General features: G+C 41.7%; 1 protein-coding gene across 2 annotated transcripts in view; it reads left to right on the forward strand.

The window, feature by feature from the left end:
* Positions 1-22,278, forward strand: part of RANBP10 (RAN binding protein 10) — a 50,503-nt gene that overhangs the window by 706 nt on the left and 27,519 nt on the right. For both annotated transcript variants that reach the window (XM_053399730.1, XM_053399731.1), the window contains exons 2-4: positions 413-524; positions 11,158-11,210; positions 20,962-21,129. In XM_053399730.1, the coding sequence (XP_053255705.1) occupies positions 413-524; positions 11,158-11,210; positions 20,962-21,129 (333 nt within the window). The remainder of the gene's footprint in view (positions 1-412; positions 525-11,157; positions 11,211-20,961; positions 21,130-22,278) is intronic.

Below are 22,278 nucleotides of genomic sequence, written 5' to 3' on the forward strand. Positions count from 1 at the left end.
ATAGCTGTGTGGGGTTGGCACGAGCCTCTCCCAACAGCAGACAGCCAGATTATTGTTTACATGATCAAGGCAGAAAATCATTCCTTTGTGCCTTCCCTGGAATTTGGAGTGCTGATCTGTTTGCCCCCAAATAGGGCCCTAGTGCCTATATTTCTTGTTGTCTTTTCATGAGAACTGACAAAGGAAGAGACAGAACCATGCATGCTGTTTCCTCGTCCTTTCCCCCGTGGTGCAGTGCAGGGGCCCACTGCTTTGTCAACCAAGCATCATCTTAAGGGTTTCTGTGCAGAATGATTCTGGCTCTTTTAAGTCTGTGTTCTAGTCTGACAGCTGTCACTGAGGAGTAAAAGGGCCTGGAACCTCACTCACCCCTTTCCGCCTTTCCTATATATGTTCTTGGGTTTTTTTGCAGGACATGGAAAAAATCACAAGGATGCTGCTTCAGTCAGGGCTACCCATCCTATCCCTGCGGCCTGTGGTATTTATTACTTTGAAGTGAAGATAGTCAGTAAAGGTAGAGATGGGTAAGTGTGTTCTTCTAATGCCTCTTGGACAGTTTGTCTTTCTTTTTAGAGGGTTTGGAACGAATCTCACTGCATACACTTCAACTAGGTAGGGATGCTTTGTATGTGGGGGGAGCCATATGGATTATATCAAACTCATACTTAGATCCACTGAAATTAATGGACATGACTGATTTAGGTCCATTACTTTTACTCTGAGTGTGATTCAGGTAGGTAAAACCTAATGTGTCTATGCAGCCCCAAATGTAGGATGTTGCACTAGTTTTAATTTTAAAATAGGGAACTGAGCCAGGTCTTTGGTTTTGATTCAGGTTCAGTTGGGAGGATACAGCTGTGATTCAGGTTCAACTCCAGTTCAAGAAAAAAAAAACCGGTTTGACTTCCTGCCATCAAATGCCAAGCCAGTAATATAGACCTAGATGAGGCATGCTTATTATGCTGCTCCCTTTGCTGGCTGTTATGGATAATTATACCAAGCAGACGTCTTAAAATTCCAGTGTGGCTTGTTAGTGTGTTGGGACTGAAATCCAATATGGCAGTGACTGTAATGGATGTGGAGGAGAAGAATCCACATAGCTGAGTGGAGCGGAAGAAAGTGCTATTCTGTTTGTAGTATTAAACATGTGTATAAGAATTCTCTTTTTGTATTTGCTCAAGACAAAATATATGGGTGACATGCTAGGTAGTTTTATGGTCATGAGGAAAATGAGAGCATAGATGGTCCATTAAATCTACAGGATAGTTGGAATTGCAGTTCAGTAATCTCTGATCAATAGGAAAATGGCAGCTTTCATCTGTTAAAGCAGCATCAGAAAATCTTTTTCCATGTGATACCACATAGGCCATAGACTTGAATACATTATGCCGGGAGAGTCTTATTGTCTTCTTTCTTGCATGTTATTATTATTTAAATTTATTAAGCACTATATCTTGCTGAGGGCAACCCAAAGCAACTTGCTATCCAAAGCATACTTTACAACAAGTAGCTTTGAGGTATTGAACTCTTAATAATGAACGAAAAGGGTTTTTTCAAAGATGAAGGTGCTGAAAAAAAGAGGCCAAGGCCAAACGTAGAACTCTTCTAAGAAATTTCTTCATTTGCTTTGCCAGAAATTGTGTTTGTACATTGAACAGTTGATAACTTGGAGAGAAAGGAAATAAGAGCTTAGCAATGGGAGGTGGACTTTGGTGACTTACATTTGACAAATAGTTACAACTGTTTGTTGGGTGTGGTGATATATCTGTGGGCACCACATCTTTATAAATCCAGTGTCACAACATGGGTGTGGAGACTGAAAAAAACCTCTTCTAAATACTGTTTACTCCCTCTGGTACTACAGTAGAATTTTTTGTGCATTGTTTCAGTTGCTGAAGTGAGAAATCAGATACCAGCTGCTCTTGAAGTATCTGTTTACTCTTGGCATTGCTAAGACCAGGGTTCAAATCTTTTCTCAGTCATGGAGCTCACTGGGTCTCCTTGGACCAGTCACCATCTCTTAGCCTAACCTACCTCACAGGATTGTTGTGAGGATGAAATGGGGAAGAGGAGAAACATGTATACCATACTGAACTCCTTGGAAGATAGAGGTGGTATATAAATAAATAAATAAGTTGTACCAGAGGCTCCATTTTTAGGGTTCCATATAGACAATTGATGACCAGTGGAGGTAGATAATGTTTAGATTCATAACCAAATATCCTTTGGGGAGCAGTGATTTATACCTTATTAGCTATGCCCAGAAGAAGCTGCTAGTGGAGGCATTGGTATGGTATTTAGCCAAGCCATCCTCTTATATCGTAAAAAATTTATAATCAAAGTACTAGCCAGTGTGGTGTAGTGGTTAAGAGCGGTAGTCTCGTAATCTGGGGAAGTGGATTCGCGTCTCCGCTCCTCCACACGCAGCTGCTGGGTGACCTTGGGCCAGTCACACTTCTTTGAAGTCTCTCAGCCCCACTCACCTCACAGAGTGTTTGTTGTGGGGGAGGAAGGGAAAGGAGAATGTTAGCCACTTTGAGACTCCTTAAAGGGAGTGAAAGGCGGGATATCAAATCCAAACTCTTCTCTTCTACTAAGGTGCAATCTGACATATAGCTTCTTGTGTAAGAATGGGATTCTCATTGCTTCCTTGAAACTGTCTTTGTCCAAAGAGTGGTGGATATGGGATGATGCTTTGTTTGTGAGTCCTGTTGAAAAGGCACAGTTGGGGATTCCAATGCAGCTAAGGGTGGGAGGCCTGGTGATGAACTTGGGAAAGCAGAGGTCTGCTTTCCAAAAATATTGGAAACTAAGTTATGCAGATATCCTCATCCTGGACCACCAAGTGTGTTTTCTAGGCCTTAGAGAAGTATTTCACCTGCAACTAATTTCAGTCTCTTTGGGGTTCAAACTGGGTGTATTAATTAATTTTCACTTGGCTAACCAAATATGGAGCGTGGAGCAATGTGTCCCAGGACAGAATTCCCTTGGTGGGTTTTTTGATGCCATCATTCCACAAGAGCTTCAAAAACATCCAGTAAAACAACTCCTGTGGTATATATGGTCTGTTTTTGTTCAGAACACACTCATTTTTGTTACCATTTAGTCATGCTTATTTATCCTTCAAACTGGAGAACTAAAATAAAAACCACTTGTACTTTTGGGTTACAGGCCTGCGGAAAGTGCAATTACCAGGCATTAATTTTGGCTATATTTTGTGTGGGTCTGCATGTGGAGACGCCATTTCTATTTTTAAGTTCAGGATGCATCTTGCCTACTTCATGAAGACTGAAGCAGCATTACCAAGCAGCTAAGTCATTTCCCTTCAAAAGAAACTGAGGAAGAAATATTGGCTGAACAGAGTGGCTGAACACTTTCTAAAGTTGGGAGGAATTTGATGCATTGAAGTCCAAATAAAAATCTCTGCAAGGTTCTAGAAATGATAGCAGCATGGCGTTGTCTGAGAAATACCTAAGCCATTTAATTCTGAAGCACTTTTTTTGTAGGTTCTACTGCCTGCTAGGTCCTGTTCAGTTAACCAGAAAACACTACCTGTGCCAAGGAGCAAAGTTTACTAATGTCTGCAGCATAAAATGCTTTCAGTATCACATTTACTCTGAATATTATTACTTCCTTCCCTAATGCAGGGAGGAGAATAGTGGGGTAGAGAAGAGCTGGACAAAATCTCATAAGTTTTGTACATCCTGCCCCATGTATTTTGTCCCCCAGCTCCTTGTGGAGTTTCCTAATCAAATAATCTATCTAGCATAAAGTGTACTGATAGTAAGATTTTATGTTGCATAAGATTGGAGACAGCAGTCCAAAGAATGTAGAGTGAATTGCTATTAACAGAGGTTGAATTGGAGGATCTATTTCAACATTCTGTTTCCAGAAGATGTTATCCAGCGGTGGATGCAGCTCTAGATCTATGTAGATAGACACGTATCAAGACATGGGGTTGTTTCTGGCTAAGTCAGAGGAGATCCATAGAAATTAGTGGATTAAAGTTCATCATGACTAAAATCCACTTATTTCAATGGGTCTACTCTTAGTGTTACTTAACTGGATACAGCCTATTGGCTTACACAATTTGGTGAGTGGATCTGGATCAGATTTTATTACAGCATTGCTTTTAAGTAGTAAACGCTTCTGGCTGGAACAAATTTAATTTGTTATGCAGTTCCCAGAATGATTGTAAATATTTGGTATCTGATACTAACTGGTAGGTAAAGACAATTTCCAGAGTGACCATGATTGCCACAGAAGTGGTCTGTGGCCTATAGTGATGTGAGGATTACCCTGTAAAGTAATTTTAAATTGAAACCTTGAGCATAAATCCAGTTACTGGATGTTGATTGTTTTAACTAGAGCTCAGAAAAAGGGGCTACTATGCTGTTCCTACGGCAGGTGAGAATTGAATAGTTTGGTATCAGTGGTGTTATCAGGAAGTATTCTGTACACAACAACTGACTCAAAGTGATCAGATCCATGCAGACTAGAATCAAACTTCTGAGGATAACTTGAGTAAATATCAGGTATGTAATATTTCTGCACTTTCCCAGCTGTAACCAGTTGGTCTTGGCAATACAGAAACATTGATTGCATTGTCAAGTCAGAGAGAGGCTGAGCCTGGTGGTGGAAACAGTCGTTCCCTGAATGTGGCCTATTGTGGATCGGGTGGGAATTGTCACCCCTGAAGCTGCTGGAATCTTAGACTATATCTAGCTGCTGCTAGCTTCCAAAATTATACTGGTTCATTCTGATTCAACCTCATGGAAGGAGAGCGTGTATATAAAAATTGAAAGTAAAATGGTTCACTTTAAGAACTGGGTTGGTAAACGGTTGCTTAGTACAGTGTGGTAATACATATAGTTGTGCCATAGCATCTAACCCAGCAGTCCCCCCCCCCAAAAAAAAGAACTATTGAGATCTATAGAAAAGCTCACACATTCATTATGCATTTGTTAGGGACTGCGTGAAACCCATTCCATTAATGGAATGTATGAACCCTTCTCCCATATAACTAGTGCAATGGCAGGCTGTGTTGTCAGCAGCAAAGACTTCCTTCTTGGATCTTAGGCTCAGGTGAATCCAGCAAAAAAATGCTGTTTGGAGTGCATTTGGTGGTGGCTCACTTTAGTACCCTAGGCTTGTCTGTTCAGACAATTGTTGGATATGTTGTATTGTGGGAATGGACCTATACCAGGGATATCCAACAGGTCGACTGCGATCGACAGGTCGACCCCGGGTTGTTAGAAGTCAATTGCAGTCGATCGCAGGTTCATTTTTGTCCACGGGTGAAAAGGAGCATTCGGCCTGCCCCTCCCTCTTTCCTTTACTGCACACAATTTCAAGAGCGGAGGTGGAGTTTCTGCTGGAGAATGACTTATTGTTTATCTGTTTTTGTTGCTGCCCCCCCCAAAAAGGTTGACAATTTCGACCTCCTTCCCCCCCCCAAAAAATAGGTAGATCACTTCCAGTTTTTCATTCTGTGAGTAGATCACAATCTCTTGGGAGTTGGACGTCCCTGAACTATAGTATATGCTTTATGGATATAAAGTGATATTGACATTATGGAAAGAGGTCTTGTTTGTATATGTTTGGTCCTTAATTACAGAATACCCAAAGTTTCAAACCAGTATGGTATGGGGATGACGAGAGAATGAAATAGCCCAGTTCTTTAAAAGAGTGATACTGGCTACCAAGAGGCTGATTTTGCCAAAACGAAAGCTCAAATGAATAAGATTATAAATCACTTGGGTTTTTTGTGACCCTTGCAGTAATTGAGAAAGTAGCCTATATGAAAAGGGAGATGTTTGAAGGTATTTTGCAAGGCTTTTTTTGGCCTCAACAGGGTTAAGGAGGTGCATAGGACTTCTGCTTACCTGGGGCAGCTGACAGAGAATCGGGGACACACCTTTTTTTCTTACATATATTATTTATCATATTACTGAATCCTTTCTCATTTTCACTGTTTTAGTCAGCTTGCCATTTTGATTTGGGTATCTTGGAGTTAGGACTTTGGGAGGGAGGAAGAACTCTTAAGGGATGTGTAAAGTTCTATAAGGAAGGGGTAGGTGGGTTGGGAAAAGGAAGAGTTAAAAACTCAATTTGAACCTTTTTTTTTGTATTTTGGTTCTTTTAGCATACCATTACATTTCCGATAGTAAAAACTGAATAATGAAAGGAGGGGTGATGTTAGCATGACAGTAGCAATTAATAATACTTGTTATTTGCACAGTGTGTTTCTACAATACAGAGTTTTGAGTTTTATATCAGTAAGCTTTACAGCAGCCCTGTAAGGTAGTCTTGCTGGGTGACCCTCAGATTACAGATGGGAAACAGATGTAATGACGGTTGTCTAAGGTCACCCTGCAGGTTCATGACTGAGCTGGGTCTTGAATCAGGGGCTTCTGATTTCTTAATTGTTAAATGACAAGATTGTTTTGAATAATTAGGACCCTGAAGAAATAACTAAAAATGGAGACACGTGGAATGCCTTTGGAAACAGAAGCAGATTTTCTTCACAGGAAAGTGAGAAGTCACTCCCATATTGTGGTTCTTCTGATAGTACATTTCTGTCACAGTAGTAGCTATAAGCTACTATAAGCTACTACTGCATAAGCATTTCCAGGGTAGCCTAATGATATGGAACACCCTTCTGTTAGGATTTAATGCATAGTGCCAAGGGCTAACTTAGACAAGGAGTTCCTGTACCAGGGTTTGGGGCACTCTTTCAGTAACAAGCAGAGCCACTAAGGATCTTAGCCTTCTTATAGCTGAAAAACTGTTTTCTCAATTTTAAAGTGGTGGATGATTATGCCTAGACCATTCGTTGCAGAGCAGTGGGTTCATGCCAGTACAAGTGCCAGCTAGCAGTAATGACAAGTGAAAGCCAGTGGACATTGACATCAAACAGTAGCTGAAAGGAATTGTAAGGAAGAGATAATAAAAAATGGGGGGGGGGAGCTCTCAGGAGCAGAGGCAGCTCAGTACAGTAAGAGCTCTCAATGAAGGGATTAGACTGTCTGCAACTTGTTCCTGTAGGCTTCCAAAAGGCTGAATTCATCCAGCATCTGTAGCTGTAGGCAATCCATTTTAAGTATTTGCACTTTTCCATTTGACCATGCTAATACCAGCCAGTATATGCTGTGCTGGTGGTGAATGTGTCATCTTTGATGACAGAACACCATGGATTTCATAGTAACTGTTAGTAAAAATGGCACAGTGCTTTTTGTGCTGTTTACTGTGGCATTGATGCTTATGCTACTCAGCTGGTGATGCTGGGTTGGGTGAAATTTTGTGTTTGAAATAATGGTGATGCAAAGAGCGCTGTACATTTGCTTTGTACTGTAAGTAGGTTTGTATAAATATTGTACAGTCATACAAAGACCAGCGATCTCATGTTTTTAATATTTTGTTGGGAGCTTCCCAGAGTAGTTGTAACAGCCCAGTTGGAAGGGCGACATATAAATAATAAAGTTGTTATTGTTGTATTTTCCCTGGAATACTGCAATTTGGCAGCACCGACATTGTGATATGGTAGTGTGTTTGGACATGGGAATCTATATATGTTCAGTCATGACATCTCAATGGAGCATATCAGTCTTTCTGCCTCATTCCATCTGCAAAATGGATAACAGTTATCCTAGCTCATAGTATTCTTGCAAGTGTGGTGTCCTGAGAATACACACCTGCATGTGCATATACAGTGGTACCTCGGGTTACATACGCTTCAGGTTACAGACTCGGCTAATCCAGAAATATTACCTTGGGTTAAGAACTTTGCTTCAGGATTAGAACAGAAATCGCGCAGCAGCGGCGCAGCAGAAGCGGGAGGCCCCATTAGCTAAAGTGGTGCTTCAGGTTAAGAACAGTTTCAGGTTAAGAACGGACCTCCGGAACAAATTAAGTACTTAACCCGAGGTACCACTGTATAGCTGTAGTGATATGGCATGGCATGATGGTATTGTTGGATGGTATTGTTGGTATTGTTGCTTGGTTTGGAATTCTGTACCCTGGTTGTACCCGTAAATAGTTTTCTGCTAAATTGGGTGTTTATGCTTGGCTGTGAGAGTGGCTCTTCTTTAGAATGGGGATGAGCTATTAATACAATAAACAGCATGAACTGTGTGACTGTCACAACTAGTATTTCATCCCTGGCATGCAATGTTTATAAAGTACATGGATTCTTTCATATGAGTTACATATACTTAAAAAAACCTATGCTCCAGCTATTGTTCATAATGGGGTTGGAATGTGTCCAGTCCCCCTGAAGCAAACAGAGGTCAGTGCCAGCTGCCCACTGGAGGGCATTTTAATTTTTGAGAGCAACAGTTTTTCTACTTTGGCACCCAAACCTTTAGCAATCTACCAGTAATCTGGACTGATATGAAAGAGTGCTTCTACTCGTAGAGTTGCCTGAATCTTCTTATGGGAGCCATTTTGCTTTGCCTTCCCCATAGACTTTGTGAAAGTCATAACTTCTGGTGCTTAAGAACAGTTTTTCTATTTTTAAGAATTTGAGACTGAGAACCAGATCACCAAGGATTGGTATACTTTTAAATGGGGCACTTGCTTTTCCTCTGTGTGCCTGCAGAGCAGTTAATCACAAAACATACAAGCTTAAAGCATAAATGCAATTTAAAAACATTAGTAAATGCCACAGAAAGAAAGCAGATAACAGAGAAACATTTCAGAGGATTTTTCTTTCTTTTTCTGTACAATTACTCAGCTCCCTGAAATTAAAAACAACAACAAAAACAGGAAAAAACAGTTACTGATGAAGTTCAAGAGAACCCCCTTCTTCCTGAAAATATCATATTGTTTGAAAACTGATTAATAGTGAAATAATTGGGGGGAGAGGAGTTTCTCTCCATATTGACAAGAATAAGATCTACTAAAGATGTTCTGCTGTATAAAAGTAGGAATCTTTGCAATGGACTTAGTGGTATTAATACAGTGGACCCTCGGGTTACGTTGCCTTAGGGTAACGTAACTTTCGGGTTGCGAACGCAGCAAACCTGGAAGTGTATATTTCTGGGTTTCATCGAATGCACGGAAGCGCTCTATCATGCCATATGCGTGTGCAGAAGCGGTGCTTCTAGATGCAGACTTTTTGGGGTGCGTACGGACCCCCAGAACGAATTAAGTTCTTATCCGGAGGGTCCACGGTAATCAGCTCTGGTGGTAAGGAGCGCTTATTCACAATAATGCAAGACAGGCAAAACAATCCCTCCAAGATCTGAAGAGCTGTAGCATGGAGGCTAGGTTGTTTTGGTAGCATATGAGCACAGTAGCAAGGAGGAGAAAACATGAGAAAAAAGTTAGCAACTTTAAGAGTATGTACAGTAGTTAGAAATACTGAAATATGGTAACTAAAAGTGGGTAGACTGCTGAGTGGTTCAGCCAACTGAGATTATGTAGCTGTGGCCTTGAAAGAGCTGCACTGGCTGCCAGTATGCTGATAACCCAAATTTAATGCACTGCTAGCAATGACTCATAAAACCTTATACAAAATGGGACCAAAATGCTTGAAGAAGCATCTCTTTCTGCATCAGCCTGTCTCCACTTTTCATGCTAAGATCATTGGTTGGATTTCCTCCAGTTGAGATCAGTTATGTGGCAGCTTGGGAAAGCCTTCTCTGTGGTGGTGCCCCATCTATGTAATGTCTTCCCTGCTGAGCTAAAGCTGATGTTGAATCTTACTAGATTTTGTTAAGAGGTGAAGAGTTGTCTCCTGACAAGGGCCTTTATGGTTACAGGTTATTAATGCTTGGGCCAGGTGCTGAGATGGTTGTACTGGTTTTGTTCTGTGTGTGTCCTTGCTGAGGTTCTCTCTGTCCGTGTTTTATGGCATTACAGTTGATACTGTGGCTTTTTATTTTTATTGTACCATGTTGTGGGTTGCTTTGCAGTCAAGAGCCAGCTTACAACACTTCTAAATAAAAATAAAATGAATAAATCCTTTTAAGGGTTTTGGATAAAAACTGGACTAGAGTCTGAGGTATGGGGGCATGTGATCAATTCCTTCCAGCTTCAATATCCTATGAATAATATTACTGCCCAGGGCTCCTTTGTGAGGAAAAATAGAAATTTAATAAATGAATAAAAAATAACTGATGGACTTATCTTTAATTAGAGCTGGACTAGACAGTGCTCTGGACACCTCTCAAGAGTCATCTGCTGTAATACTGGAGTCAAATTCCTGGTGGACGCAAGCAATTTTGTCCTCATAATGCTTTGCAAACAATTCATAGCAAGCTACCCTTGGTTCTGTCACCTTCAGGTATGCAGCAGTGACTCAGACGTAGGGAGGTCAGGTGAGCAGTGCAGCCCCACCACTCCATCCAGTATGGGTAGTTGGTCTGTGCATATCAGGTAATTAAATCTAGGCTTAGAATTTTGAACATGGGCCCTCTTCCAAACTTCTGTTGTCTGTTTTGGAGTAAGGACCTTAACTTCTCCTGTCTTTACAATGGCAGTTAAATACTGCAGGTTCTTTGAATGTGTAAACCTCTTTTTACTTGTCCCAACCAATTAGGTTTCCTTTTGTGTGAAACGGTAAGGCCAAGGATTACAATGTAAAAAGATCAGAAGCTTCATGAACTGTGGGAGGCCAAGATGGGGAAGAACTCCTGCCAGCAGTAGATAATTCAACCATCCTATCTCTGCTCGACAATGCACCCTGCTTAGTCACTGGAGAAGGAAGCAGCTTGTGAGCAGCTGGAGATGAGGCATGCATGCAGTGCTTCTACAAAGCTGCTGTTCCCAGATTGCTGCATGCTAATTCTGACTGGGGAGTGGGATGCAGCCCTGTTTAAGAAGCATCTCTGTGTACAGTTCTTACCTTTGGGATAGGCCTCCTAGCAAAATTAATTTACATGTGTTACCAATGACTACGGTATATTTTAAAAGCATATACTTTTTCATATTCCAGCAAAGGGAGGTAGTTTGCTGAGCACATCAAGAAGGTTTGATGAGGAACTACTGCCCTGGCCAGCTGTGCCATTTTGTGCAGGATTTCAGAAGGAATCTGATGACAGCCTCTGTTGAATGATAACTTAAACTGTGCTTTCAGTTAGGAAAAGCAGCATTGTGTGATTTTGCTTGGCCATTCTCTCTTTGCTGTATTAACACACTTTTGTTTGCTTGAAGGTACATGGGGATAGGACTCTCAGCCCAAGGTGTCAACATGAACAGACTTCCTGGTGAGTCACTGTTAATAATTGTTTGTGCTTGTCCTGTGTGCCAGTAACCACTACGCTGGAATTGTACAATTCTAAGAGGGGGATGTGCCCACTACTTGTGGAGGCAGAACATTGTTTGGAGGGAACTTTGCTACAAATTTACTACTTAAAATTTGTAAAACACATACAGCTTATGAAACCTCTTCCAACACCCTTGAATCTTACGCTTCCTTGCTTTTCTTTCCACAAACCTTTAGCTGTCCACCAGTATTTCCATTTCTATAAAGGAGTCACCAAGTCATTGTCTCAAAACAGAATTCAGCCCTTTGAGAAATGCTACTTCTGCCATGCACCACCATCACCCACATTTCCCAGTCCCTCACTTAGGTGTGGCATGCCTAATGCATGCTTGTTGACTGGCACCAGTTAGGGTGTTGTGGGTCAGTCTAAGTATTGACATGTGTGTTCTGGAAGTGCCTCCCTTGTTGTGCTAAGCTGGCTAGATGCTGCCTGGGTTCCTCCCAGTCCTGGTGATATTATTTGACCCCAAATGGTAGTAGTTTAGTGGCATAGTTCCGGTGCAGACACTAACTATAATGGACTTGGTTTATCCTTGGCATTGTAAGGATTGCTCCTTCAGGTGATCTTAGCGATCATTAACAAGTTTGAATAAAGTCTTAGGATATTCAGTCCTCAATTCCTTTATCAATTAGCACAGAAGGACTTGCATTGGGCATGAGTTACTCAGTAACACCAGCTAATCTTGTGATGATGATGAGAGTACAGCCCTAGTTTTCAGTCATTTTATAACAAAGGTATTGATCAAGATTGGAAGAGCCACTGGCTCTGGGTACTGACTCAACACCCTCAGGAACCACAGTACCTCCGGTAAGCTTTTTAACCTCTGTTGTCCACTATGAACAGCAACAGAGAGTTTACTAAAGCTTTCCCCTTTGTATGCACTGTAGCTCAGCTGGAACTGCTGTATTTCAGATCCCTTCCAACCGTGTGCATTTATACCTATAACACAGGATAACACTTCGTGCTTCTGATGAAATGGACTCTGTTCCACAAATGGTTATGTCCTAATAAATGTGTTAGTTTTTAAAATGACACAAGACACTTTGCTGTGGTTGCTGTGACAGACTAACATAGTCACCACACAGAAACTCATAATTTTTCTTTCTTTTGATCTGAGTAGCAAAGGTAGTGCTGCCACCAAGTTCTTCAGGGGCATCTTTGCAATTGTGATTGAACTTGTCTGAAGCAAACAGGCCAACACTCCCTTTCAGTGAAATGAAGAGCTCATTTCAAATTCCACAGATGGAGATGCATGTCCCCATGTGAGGGAGTGCTAGAGTTTGGGCAGTGGGACTAACTTTCATTTTGGCCCCTCATGCTCCTGCTCGCAGACAGTTCTGCATCCTTTTGCAAAGTGGTAGGAAACTGCTGCAAAATGGAGCTCCCTTTACAGGTTGAAAATGTGTGCCACTCCCTCGCTCCTGCTTTCTGCTTAGCTCTAGTTTGAGATGCATAATCAGACAAGGCTCTGCCAAAACCCACTGTTGCTTTTCCCTCGAGAGAGCCCTTGGCTTGTCAGAAGTGGGTAATGGATTGGGATGTAGGATTCTTGGAATCAGGAGTTAAACTAGGAGCTGGATTAAGCCCTGAAATGGCCAGATGGCCAGTTTTGTTTGCTGTCTGGTATCTCCTGACTGCCATTTATTCAAAGCTCAACTTTTTATCTCCATGTGTTTGAGTTTATTTTGGAATCTGTTCTTCAGATAGATGGTTCATCTTTTAAAAACAACATCCTGCAGTGGTACTAATTAATGATCGGTCTTTAATAACAGCTTCTTACTTGGCCTGGAACTGCACATGCTTTAGTATTTAAACTTGATTGCAAGGTCACATGGAAATGACAGTGTCAGGCGAGATCTGCAAACATTATTAGAGAGTGCTCATGTGATTTGTTCTAAATGCAGGTCTTTGGGGCTGTGTTTGCCATTTAACACCTTTGTCATTGGCTACTAGAAATGCACTGGGCTGCAGCTTCCCATAGAGAGTCCATTCATATGGCCAAAGGGCTGGCCTGTGGCCAGACATTTCTAGTAAAAACATTTTGACAGTGGGTTGCTAGAAACAGCAGGTGTTGAATGCTAATTTGCAAAATTTGTGAGAGATGATGACTCTATCCTGAACATGCTTAGGCTGGCTTTTAATATTAGAGCAGAAGGAATAATTCAGAAGGGAGAACAGTTGTTCCACATGCCACTCTGGACTTGTAGAATTACTTGGAGCTGGAATTGGCCACAAGACAATGTATTTGAAAATATCACTGTCATTAATCTAAAATGGCTTGTGGTAATTTGTGGCCTGTCAAGTTGAGCACAACCTATGAGTTGTATGTTGTGATCAGTGAAGTACTTGAGCTGCCCATCTGCAGTCCCAAACAGACAACAAAAGCAGGTTTGAATCCTGGTGGACTGTCATGCAAAAGGAGGTACAGTGGTACCTCGCAAGACGAATGCCTCGTAAGACGAAAAACTCGCAAGACGAAAGAGTTTTTTGTTTTTTGAGTTGCTTCGCAAGACGAATTTCCCTATGGGCTTGCTTCGCAAGATGAAAACGCCTTGCAAGTTTGTTTCCTTTTTCTTAAAACCGTTAATACCCAGGGAATCCGTGCTTCGCAAGACGAAAAAACTCGCAGAACGAATTAATTTCGTCTTGCGAGGTACCACTGTAGTAATATTGCCCCAGTGTACTTCAAGCCGAGTTGGCAAGTGGACAGTTTATTCCCATTTTATCCTTCCAATATACACTATGAGGTCACTCAGTGAGATTCATGGCTGAGCTGGAGTTTGAATTTGGGTCTTCATTATCCAAGCCCAACTTTCTACCCACTATTTCACAGTGGTTCTCATAACTATCATGCTAAGTTATGTCCATGTCTGACTGTATTACACACAGCTGCTAAATGACATTAGCTGTGTTATGCTAGAGATGTCTGTTCTGAACTCAGTGGGGCTTACTTGTGTGAGACTTGCATCCAGGCAAGTCTAGTAATGTATACCACTTTCCATGTTAGTGATTTGATATTGCCTCAGTTTTCCATAGTTCATTACCAGGAAGGGTGAAAATAGGTTGTTACTGCGTTGTGCTTCGAACTATGGGAAGGGCAGCCTTCCCCAATCTGACAACTTCCAGATGTTCTGGACTAGATTATCCATCAGCCCCTATCAGCATGGCTGTCCAAAACATATGAAAGGCACTAAGTTGGGAAAGGCTACTGTAGAAGAAAACACTCTTTAAACTTTAACATTCACTGAAAACTCCACAAAATGTTACTTTAGATAAGTCTTTCCAACTTCTGTAGGTATGTGTTTAAAAGATAACCCTTGCCGAAAGGTGGAGTGGGTTTGGCTTTTCTTTTTCTGTTTTGTGACGTTTGTATTATTTCTACATACTTCTAATTCCAAGCATTTAATCTTCCTCAGCTGGGTGTAGACATAACTGGGAGGACCCTTTTGACACCAGGATTTTCTGGAGACAAAGGAATTTAGGGATTTTAGATTTCTATTCAAAATTTTACTGAGAGGAAGGTCCTATGGTACTAATAGTCGGGTGCCACAAATTTTAGCTAACCTTGGTAGCAAGCTGTTATTTATGATTTCCCCAAATCTTCCTCCACTCTTATCAGTTCTCTGGAACACACAACAGACTTGGCATAGACGGGTAAGTTAACCTTTGCCATAGTGCTTTGAAGGTACTCAGAAGTAGTTGGAAGGATTCTTCCTAGATCCTAGGATCTGCGAGGTCCAGTGCAAAAGTGAGAGGCTGACCTTCCCTCCCCCAAGACCCTTGCACATACCAAAGGAGTTAGGCAAGAGTGGGTTTTCTCTCCCAAGTAAGGTAAGTCTCCCTCCCTTGTTGTCATGCCGAGAGAACCTTGAGGGGAAGGGAGGGAGGGATGTATCACATCACTCAGGGACTGGGCAGATAGTTGCCAGGAAGACATGACTGTATTTATGGAACTCTATTAATGGGACTTCATAGTCAGCATGTTCATAATTACTTTTAATGTAAAAACAGGGCCATTGGTAGTGTGCGCTTTTGTGCCGCTCTGTTGAGATGCTTTGTTCTAGACATTTCCAAGGTCTCATTCAGAAACATACTTCAACAACTGCAGATTTCAGCCATTGGGAATATAGTGGGGTGGCAAAAGTCTTATTCTGTATTCATTTTTTAATGAACTTTATGTAATGCAAAGCCTTATTCTAAAGTGTGGTATGTTGGTAAGGTGTTGGTTTCTGAATTTTGTCGCAGAATCCATTTGTGCCACTTATTATAAAACAGAATGTTGTAGTGCAGAGAGCTCCTGTTCAGCAATGCCTTTTCTTTCCCTCCAACAGATAGTCAGCATTCTGTGGTTACTGAGCACGCACTGGGATCTTTGGGTCCCCCCCATTTAGGACTTTTTTGTGCTTATACAAATTTGCGGGTTCCCCCAAGCCTGGTGATACTTTCTTCCTCTTGCTTGTGCTTTCTTACCTACATAAACGATGGTATTCACAGAAGTATATAATGATTTTAGGTAGCTGTGGTTGGCAATTTCAAACCCTTTGTTATACTATTTTTGTACTTCCACTTCTTCTCTTTCCAGAATAGAAACTACCTGGTTGAAGGACATTCCTCTCTTAACCTCATTTGTTACTGACGTAAAGCAGCAGCTGTACGCATTGTGAGGGAGGCTTTGCAGGTGTGCGTGTCTGGCTCTTTGGTTTGTCTCCAAAGCTTTTACTGCAGTTTCATTCATCCAGTCCTGTTTCCTGTTGTCTACTTTCCTGGTGCTTATCATGCAAATGGGAGCAGCTCAGGATCCAGAGTGCCCTAGTGGCTGGGTAATTCAAGTGCACTTTGAGAAGGGTGTGATGACTAAGAAGTCCTGGAAAATACTGGTGATTCCACTCCTCATTTGTCATATGGGTGTTCACTCCAGAAACTATTGTTGCAAACATCAGATTGTTGTTCATCATTCTTAAATTAGATGATTACAAGTTTGTGGCTCTAAGAATGAAGTAGGTCACTCTGTTCCTTTTTGATTCTGACTTAATAAGGAAGAAGTTGTTTTCAGGTGGAGGAGTTTGGTATATACTCTTGAGTCATTCTAGATAAAGGTGTTGACAGCATTTGGGATAGTCTGGCAGTTAATTAAAAAGTACTTAGAAAAGGAAGCTCTACATGCCATGTGCCCAAGCGCCTGTGATGCTGGCCATGAGACTGCAAAGTGGTGTTTACAGTTCCTTTTGTAAACTTCATGTCAGCAGATCCAACGTGACATGGAGTATAGTACTACTCCAGAACCTGCTGCTTTTGAAATGGAAGCATTGAGACCCCGTATTGTGTGTAAAATTCCACAATATGCATTACATCAGGGCAACCAACACGATGCCACCCAGATGTTGTTAGGCTCCCAGCCCCTTTGTGCCTGACAATTGGCCATTTTGGCTGGGGCTGATCTGAGTTGGTGTTTAACATCTGGAGGGCAGCACACTGGCTCCCCCTGCATTACATATATTCAACTACAAATAATCCAGTCTGGACCTAAGTGGCTTCACTTTCACTTCTCAAAAGAAACCCAGGAGGCAATCTGTTGCCCTGGGAGCATAGGGCAATACCCTCGTGCTTTTTTGGCTCTGAGTTGCCAGGACTCTTTGTCCTGAACATGCAGTGGGTTATTTTGGTAGCTTTCCTCTCGGGAGTGGGATCCCACTCCTCTGCCAGCCCATGAGTGCTTGTGGAGTAGCAAAGTATATTTAGTCCATGATGACTGGACTGTGGTTTGTGTAACATGATGCTTCAATGCCTCCTTGACTGGAATCTCTGTGGTTTATGTTAAAAGAAAGAGAAATGTGTCTGCAGCATGTGGCTGAACATAAATCTGCTGGAAGCTACACAAGAGCTAGTTTTGTCGACTACAAGGCCTTTCTATTAAAACAAAGAGGCCTTCTCCGCAGCTGCTGAAAGATGGGCTTTCAAGGAGGATTCTTCAGCTTTCCTGCAAGATGCAGGTGCTTATTCCTGGCTCTTGGCAGGCAGCTGGAATCAAATAGTGCTGAAGGCACCAAAGGTGGCTTACGGTCAGCTCTTCATCTCAATCAGAGCTTCATTTTCCACACACACACGTGTCAAGAGAACAAAAAACAACAACCTTGCAATGTTAGTGCTGTTCCTATACAGAGATGCTAGCTTTGCAAATATGCAGTTCTCAACTTTGGATAAAGGCTGATAGGTAACTGTGTTTTCCTGCAAGATCTACAGCCCAGTACAAACATAATTTCTCAATAGTGATTAAGAGAAATTAGAATTTGAAGTCAAGACTTGGAGCTTATTTACCAACTTTTGGTAAAATGGGATCTAATAATTAAGGCTGTTAGAAATTAAGACATTAAGGTTGTGAAGTAATTGAAAATTTAAGCTAAAGAGGGCTGGGGGAGAAAGCATGCATTCCATAGCATGCTCCCAATATCATGGCCATAGTTAAGAGATTGACAGGAGAGAGGCCTATGTGTGAACACCACCCTTAGATCTTAGACTTCTTCCTGCTTTGTGCTGAACACTGTTGATCATGTTGTTCACACTAAGCATGAAATGCTTCTTCCTGTTCTGGCTGTTATATCCACTCAATAGCAAAATGTACTTCCGATTTTGAGGTTCATCCATTTGCTACCCAAGAGTGCACTCCCAGAATTGCACTTGGATACTGACTTAGCCCTTGCAAAAGGGTGAAAACAAACAATATTTAACACTAGTACTAATCAGTTGAGCTGCCCTCACCACATTCATTTATTTGTAGGTTATTTACTGCTATATGTTTAAAGAAGGACAATGGAAACTTTTCAGCCTGTCAGAATAGAGCTTTAGCTCTCTGACCCCAGCAGGCCAAACTGGATAGGTGAGCTGCTGTCTTTTGGAAAGAAAAATGCTTCTTTTAAAAATGGATATTTTTTTAATTCACAAAGGAGCTTGCAGAGCCCTTTACCTGGTGCTTCCCAAGAGCCTGCTGCTATCTTTGCTCCCTGATCTGTAAAAATGGTTTTCTCAGATCTATGTTTACTTTAGTTATTAGCTATTTCTAATCTGTGTATTAGTTGATCTGAGGATGGGGTGTATTTCATTGAAAAGATCTCTGTATAAATAGTTGAAGAATACCATAACTGACAAGTGAAAAACGTAAGAACACTGAGCAGATCAAAATACTTAACTGCAATCAAGAAAGCCCTAATTCCTGAGTAAACAACCAGGCATTGGTGCTGAGAGGAGGCCAGTGTTGGTGCTCATTAGACCTCAGAGAGGAGGGTATTCCATAAATGGGGCAGCACAGCAGAGAAGGCCCTTTCCCATGTCACCATATAATGTATGCACTGCCTGGGAATTTTTAGAAACAAAAAAAATTGTGATTTTTAAATGGATAGTGTGATTGGTGAATTTGGACCCATCATGCCAATGACATATTGGTCCACCATCTTTATTCAGATTGGTACCTGGCATCATTGCAGCCCATCACCCCTACCTTGGGAAACATTGTACTGAATTTGGTGACGATCTCTTGAGAGAAGACGAAACATAATGCCAAGAAATGGGCAAAGTCATGCCAAAGTCATATTTTGATCCACCATCTTGATTCAAAATGGTGCCCAATGCTCACAAAGTCTGCCACCCATACTTTGAGAACCCTCTGGCCTAGTTTGGTGATGATTTTCACCCCCTCCCAATGCAAGAATCTCCTGATCTCATGTTTTCAGAAAGTAGGGGGCGGAAACTGCTCTTTGCTTCTTCCACTCCTGCCTGACTCTGTGGGGGTCTGTGTGTTATCTATGTAGAGATTAGATGGCTGAGTGAGAGCTGTAACACTCATGCAAGCCAGTAGCTCTTTAGTTTAATTTGCAGTAGCTATTAGAAAATAAAGAAGTTGTGCTTCACAGCTTTCTTCCATGTTGTTCATACTCTGCTGAGTTTGGTGCTCACAATGGACAGTTGTGGGTCCAGTGCACTTAGACCTGCTTTCCAGGAGTGGAAGGTCTCTGGAGGTGCTCCAGTCACCTAGCCCAGTCGGGGCAGAAGAAGTTGTTGAGCCCAATCGTTGACATCGGCTCAAAGGCGTACTGACAGATATCTCAAGAGGCAGGCAAACCTATGCCAGAAAGGGCCCAGTTACATACCATAGTCACAGTTTGGCCCTCGATTCAAAATGGTGCCTGGCACCTAAACATTGAATAGACCCCCCACACACCTCAGGACCCCTCGTGCTGCATTTGGCGATGATATTTTGAGAGGCACCCGAACATATAGAGAACAAACTGACAATCCACTTCCCAAAATTACAGTAGAATTCTCAGTGGCTGAAATTTGCAGTTATTTGGGTAAGTTTCTAAATAAGATCTTGGAAATTTCTGGAACCATTACTGACACCTTGAAATCAGACTGGGAAGCATGTTGGCAACCAGCACAGTTCATTTAGAACTGGAATTATATGGGCCCTCTATGCTTCCACTTAAGAGGCTAGACACACATTCTGCAGTAGCTGCTGCTTCCATGTCACCTTCAGATTTGTCACAGAATGTAGCACAGTGAATTGTACAGCCATTTCCAACCTTATCCCTGGAAATCCAGCCACCTTTTTGACTTTCAGGAGTGTACTGCGTGTCTCATTTCTTACGGGCTCTGGATCAAAATCAGAAGAATCAGTTAAGCCATGAATTACAACTATGGACAGTAGCGGGGGTGGGGACAGCTCAAATGAATAATGTAGAACCCCTGTAATTCAGCAAAAGAGTCTTGAGGCTTGTAGATGAGCTCCTGTCTGTTCTATCTGCCAACAGTTGGGCATACTTACCTAAGATGGGGTCATTTGAGGACATTTGGTGCTGCCTGGGTGCTCTTATCTCTCAGGCACAGCATATGTGCCTAGTCTGCTGTCCTCCACGGTTACAGCATCCTTTGCTAAAGGGAAGAAAATGCACTCAAGATATAGCAGAAAGTGTGTGCTGCCAACAAGTCTATGGGTTAAGAGGAAAAGGAAGACCACTTGGAAATGTACATGGGAATAAGTTAGCAGTCCCACAAAAAGTCACAATAATCCGTTGTGTAGGAAAGCAAAATTAATAGTAATTGGCTCTTAAGGATGAATGGAGGAGTGGGTGAGAGTGTATGTATACACACACATACCATGCACATGCACATACGTGTGTGTGTGTTTATTATCCAAACTGTGCAGAGAAACAAACTGAACAAGATGGAATGAATTTTGATGTTATTAGTACATTAATGTTGAAAATAAAAACCTGATAGTCTAGTTGTATGAGCACTGAGTCAGCTCTGTGTGCAGTACAGCACGTAATTTCAAACACTGGTTACATCCATCAGAACTGAGACACTCAAATCAGTCTGCTCATCAGAATTGGATTTCTGCTACAGAGTGCTGAATAGCTTGATGGTATAAGGGTTACCAGTCACCATTTTTTCTGACTTCTCCTCCAGAGCTTATTTGTGTCTGTTATATGAGAGCTCTGAAGTTACCACCTTGTATTTTAGCAACTCTTCTTTTCATTAATGCCCTCAAATGTTAACTACATGTCTCTTTACTCCTGCTTTGTATGAGGATATATCTCTGTCTCTTCCCTGTTTATGTATCCTATAATATGGTACTTTTTGTTCCTATTGTCAGGCTCAGCCATCGTTTAAACTTGCCGTCTGATGTTGTCTTCTCTAGGTTGGGATAAACATTCCTATGGATACCATGGTGATGATGGACACTCCTTCTGCTCTTCAGGGACAGGACAGCCTTATGGCCCCACATTCACTACTGGAGATGTGATTGGCTGCTGTGTAAACCTCATCAACAATACCTGCTTCTACACAAAGAATGGGCACAGTTTAGGTAGGCAAACAAACTTCTGGACCAGCTTTATTTTGTTTTGGGCTTACAAACTGAGCCACTGTCTGCTCTTCTTTAACGTGCAATCAGCAGGATGATTTCTTGGGTGAAACAAAACCAACATGATCTCATTTATTTGTGTCAATACTGGTAGATTACAACTAGTGCTGTGAACAATTCATGTATCTACATCCAGTTTTTTCCTTTACTGCTATCTCTTTGTCCCAGCTGGAAAGGAAGGACTGATAAAGACTTACTCCCATTTCTCATGGTTCAGATTGGGAGCAAAAGTTCAAGGTTATTGCTCTATATACACTAAAGCAGACTGTCAGCCCCACTGCAGATCTCTAAGCAGGTGAATATATTGCTATGTGAATATACAAGATTGAGTGGGGAGGGGGAGAATCTCAGTTAATATTCGTTTTAGGGATTCTTGAGCTCACCGTGAAGTGTCTTAATGATTAAACTGATTGCTAGAGAAAAGCAAGCAGCAGCTGAGGAACATTTGATTCAGGATAAATGATGTCTAAGGAATTATAATGAAAATGTTTTAATTGTCCAAATAGGGAGGGTAGAACTAGACATTGAAAATGCATGGGCATATGACAGCAGTCCAAAGAGGCCAAAATGCCATAGGATAAAACTCACGTGCCAAAGACCTTTGGAGAAGAAGACCCTGTATAAGTGTTTATATGCTGATGCTAGAAGCCTCAGAGCCAGTTGGAGTGCCTGGTTTTAAGGAGAGCAAAGGTACAGTGGGCATCATGGAATCCTAGCGGAACAGAGAGAACCAGTGAAACAAAATTATCTCTGGATATAATCTCATTCGGAAGGGCATACTAGATGAGTTGTTGCTGCGTATGTCAAAGAGGTTGTAGAATCCCACAAACTAAAAATCTCAGAAGGGACACCCATCTCAACAGAATTGCTGTGGGTGGCAATACCAAGCCGCCAAAATAATTTAGTGCTGGGGATCTTCTAAAATGTTCAAAGTGATCTTGGGATGGAGAATGATACCAAAGAGGTATCCAGAGGAGGAAGTGACTTCAATTATTCCCACATAGACTGGGTACATGCACATTTTAGTCATGACAAAGAGGTAACATTTATAGGTATCCTGAATGACTGAGCCCTAGAAGAGTTGGTCATGGA

Source organism: Podarcis raffonei, chromosome 8 (assembly GCF_027172205.1).
Source record: "Podarcis raffonei isolate rPodRaf1 chromosome 8, rPodRaf1.pri, whole genome shotgun sequence".
Taxonomy (NCBI): Eukaryota; Metazoa; Chordata; class Lepidosauria; order Squamata; family Lacertidae; genus Podarcis; species Podarcis raffonei.